This window comes from Hippocampus comes, unplaced genomic scaffold, assembly GCF_001891065.2.
Source record: "Hippocampus comes isolate QL1 unplaced genomic scaffold, H_comes_QL1_v1.1 scaffold249, whole genome shotgun sequence".
Taxonomy (NCBI): domain Eukaryota; kingdom Metazoa; phylum Chordata; class Actinopteri; order Syngnathiformes; family Syngnathidae; genus Hippocampus; species Hippocampus comes.
The window spans coordinates 1,713,879-1,717,190 of NW_017805035.1; the positions used below are offsets into that span (position 1 = coordinate 1,713,879).

Sequence of the window (3,312 nt, forward strand, 5' to 3'; positions counted from 1 at the left end):
GTTTTTATTAAACAACAACAACAAAAAAAAAAAAAAAAAAAAGCTCCCCCCTCCAAAAAAAAAACAAACAAACAAACAATAATTTAAATAGATACAGCAAATGGGCACAGTGCAAAAGGAGCCTGAAGCTGTCAGGGGGAAAAAAGTACTGAACTGAATGGGGGGAAACTAGAGTAACTCCGCTGTCTGTATGACACAAGCAGAAAGACGAAAAGACAGAAGGATAAGAAAGAGGAACAAAAGCGAAATGACACATGCTAATGTAATCAATAAAGTTGATTTGGAAAAATTGTTCTTCTGGTTCATCACAACACGTTCATCAAACCTTTTTCATAATTTCCTTTTTATATATAATATAGGTTTCTCATCTTTGAAATGATGTTTTGCCATTCGCGGTCTGTGTCACCATTGGGTCGCCGTTGTCGAGTGATGTTACATTGAAGTCGGTCGTCGAACTCCGGGTCCTTTTTTTTTTTTTTTTCCGACTTTGCAACCCGCAACTCCCATTTCAAAGGCCCGTTGCAGTGCACTTTTCCAAATTGGAACTCCGAAAAGTCTCACCTTTCTCAAAGCCAGCATAAGCAACTGTATGACACACCAAAGCAGCACAGGTGTGCCCATCACTGACAGCAGCTGTAAAAACTCATAAACACTATCAGCCAGGCTCACAGCATCATGACGGTGACGCCATTATGGACTTGCTTTGCGCTCAGGCCCGCTTCCTGTTTTTCTGGGCCGCCTTTCTTCAGCACACGCCGTCGCGTTCATGTACACGGGTTCACACCCCTACACGCAGGCACATATGGAGGATGAAGTAAAGAGTTGGCCTCGATGTATTATGTGGTGTCAGCAGACTCACCTTCTGGTCACGTCCCGCGTGTTTGCCATAGTGACGAGACGCCGGCCGACACTTCCTCCTGTGATGTCAAATGCATGCTAATTGTGCTTATGCTAACAGCTACCACACGGCTAGCATCAGGCCGGCTGACGTACCATTTCACGAAGATGAAGATGATCGGAATGACGCCGAGCAGCACCATCAGCAGGCGGAGGGAATTGCCGAGAGTCAGGGCAAAATGTCCGTCTTGAAAGAAAATCGACATGCGAAAGACTTTTCGCGCATGAAAAACAAAATGAGATGACTAGGTTTGTGTGTGGTTGTGTGTATTTGTATGTGGGATACATGTGTGTTGGTCTGTTTGCGTGTGCGAGAGAGAGAAAGAGAGATTGTTGTATGTATGCGGGTGCATTTGTATTTTCGTGCATGTTTACATGTGTGAAAACATTGACAAGAACAGAAGAAGGGAAAAAAATGAACCTGTCATTTACCTGTTTGGTGTTGCTCCACATTCAGCCTGAAGGGCGGCGACATGGTGGTGTTGCGGGCAGCCAGGCCACAAGTATAGTTGGCCGACTGTGCCGCTGTCAGCCAGAGAGTGGGGCTGGACTCCGGGAGAGCGTGGCCGTCTCGATGCCAGCGCACCTCCAGACCGTGGAAGGAACAGTTGGAGACGCAACTCAACTTCACCGCAGCGCCCTTGCTCACTTGGTCGGAGGCGGAGCTTTCCACCCTCATCGGATCGCCATCTAGAGGAGGTCATTGAGAGAGGATGGATGCTTCTTTGGGCAGGAAACAGTGGTGACCTATTTCCAAGTTCGCGAAACTCGAGCGGCACGCCACTTGGATGCGTGTGTGACATTTCTGTGTGTGTGCAAAATGTCAAGTTACAGCTCATATTGTAAATGGAAAATCTTGAGAGTTGAGGCGCCCGTAAATCAAGGTGTGTCTTTATGATGCATATGGCAAAGAGTCGAGTGAGGTGAGGGTCCTACCAACGACAGTGACGAGCACGCCCTTGATGTCGGTGAAATGTCCGTCGCGATCTTCGGATTCCATTCGGAATCTGAAGATGGTATTGTCTTTCCTCCTGATGTCGTGAATCTGCAGTGTGCAGTTTCTCTCCAAGTCGCCCAGGTACTGGTAGCGCCAGTCTGACGGCGCAGAGCTGTCATACACAGACGGCCCGATCCAGTTACAGAGGGGGTGATTGACGCACCACTTCACCCGAAACACTGGTTTGATGGGTGTGAAGGAGCACAGCAACGTCACGATGGAGCCACGCATGGCACACGGCAACGGTGAGTAGCGCACTCGGTCCTCCACCTCCACTGCGTCCTCCAAATCCAAGGAAGATTGAGTCACATCAACTATAAAACATATATACAATACAATATAAGAAGATAAAAACAACTACACGTTGTGTATTTGATACACCCAAACTGCCAAAAGAAAGGCCCCACGAGCTTTGTTGTGGTGTTTAAATCTTTTAAGCCACAAACTGAACAAAAATAGTTGAGCAACGACATAGGCGGGCAATATTTAGCTGTAGTCGCGGTCATATAGTTTTTATCCTCTACGTAGAACATCTATTTGTGCTGTCATGATAAGCTCAGAAAGGAGTTGAGATGTTACGAATCACACACACACACACCAGGGATGTGTCCAAGGACCGGCAACCCGAGGCCAAGGCCAAGGCCAAGGACTTGCCTCCGAGGCCAAGGCCAAGGCCAAGGACTTGGAAAATTTTCCGAGGCAAGGCCAAGGCCAAGGACTTGAAAAATTTTCCGAGGCCAAGGCCAAGGACCAAGGACTTGCCTCCAAGGCCAAGGCCAAGGACCAAGGACTGATTTTGAAATTGAGGCCTAGCCGAGGACATGTATAAAACAATGCTATCATACCACTTAGCAGGTGTTCATGATTTGCAACACCCCTCCATCATAACCCTTTGCACTCCCTAATGCTTGAATGAAGTGATTTTATTCAAAGAGTAGAACAGTCAGGGTACGTGTTATTTATACTGAGAAAAAGAAATAAAATCACATGATATACATTTATGAATGAATGTTTTAGTGCAGTAGTTTCTCAATATGAACTAAATCAACACTCAACAGGCATGACATGGCACGGAACACAAGTTGAGAAATGACTTTGCATAGAAGTCAATCACCGACTGCAGAAAAAGCGGTAATCTCTCAGTGATAATTTTACAGTTTACCGGCAGCGAGTCCCAGGGACTCACTGATCAGAAAAGTATGAGTCCCATTATGCATTGAGAGAGTCCCAAATTTCAAATTCCGAAATGGTCTACTTATTCAATTGCATATGATATTACCACAAACAACATATACGTACAATTATAAACAAATGCTGCAAAAATTTAAATAATTCAGGAGCAGGCCTGAGGATTTCAGAAATTCATGGTAACCGTTTTTCGGTTCCGTCGGATTACCCAATGGGAAACCACGATAACT

The 3,312-nt window shown here is 45.9% G+C and overlaps 1 protein-coding gene across 2 annotated transcripts; it reads right to left on the reverse strand.

The window, feature by feature from the left end:
- Positions 1 to 465: 465 nt before the first annotated feature.
- Positions 466 to 2,234, reverse strand: LOC109512154 (uncharacterized). Of its 2 annotated transcripts, none has more exons than XM_019863687.1 (5): positions 1,834 to 2,234; positions 1,330 to 1,587; positions 994 to 1,084; positions 860 to 917; positions 466 to 786 (listed from the first exon to the last, which is right to left on the reverse strand). In XM_019863687.1, exons 1-5 carry the CDS (start codon positions 2,123 to 2,125, stop codon positions 691 to 693), a joined length of 795 nt encoding a protein of 264 aa, XP_019719246.1. In that variant the 5' UTR covers positions 2,126 to 2,234; the 3' UTR covers positions 466 to 690. The 2 variants fall into 2 exon arrangements, with proteins under 2 accessions (XP_019719246.1, XP_019719245.1); XM_019863686.1 differs by having other exon boundaries at positions 994 to 1,111.
- Between the last annotated feature and the right edge of the window lie 1,078 nt (positions 2,235 to 3,312).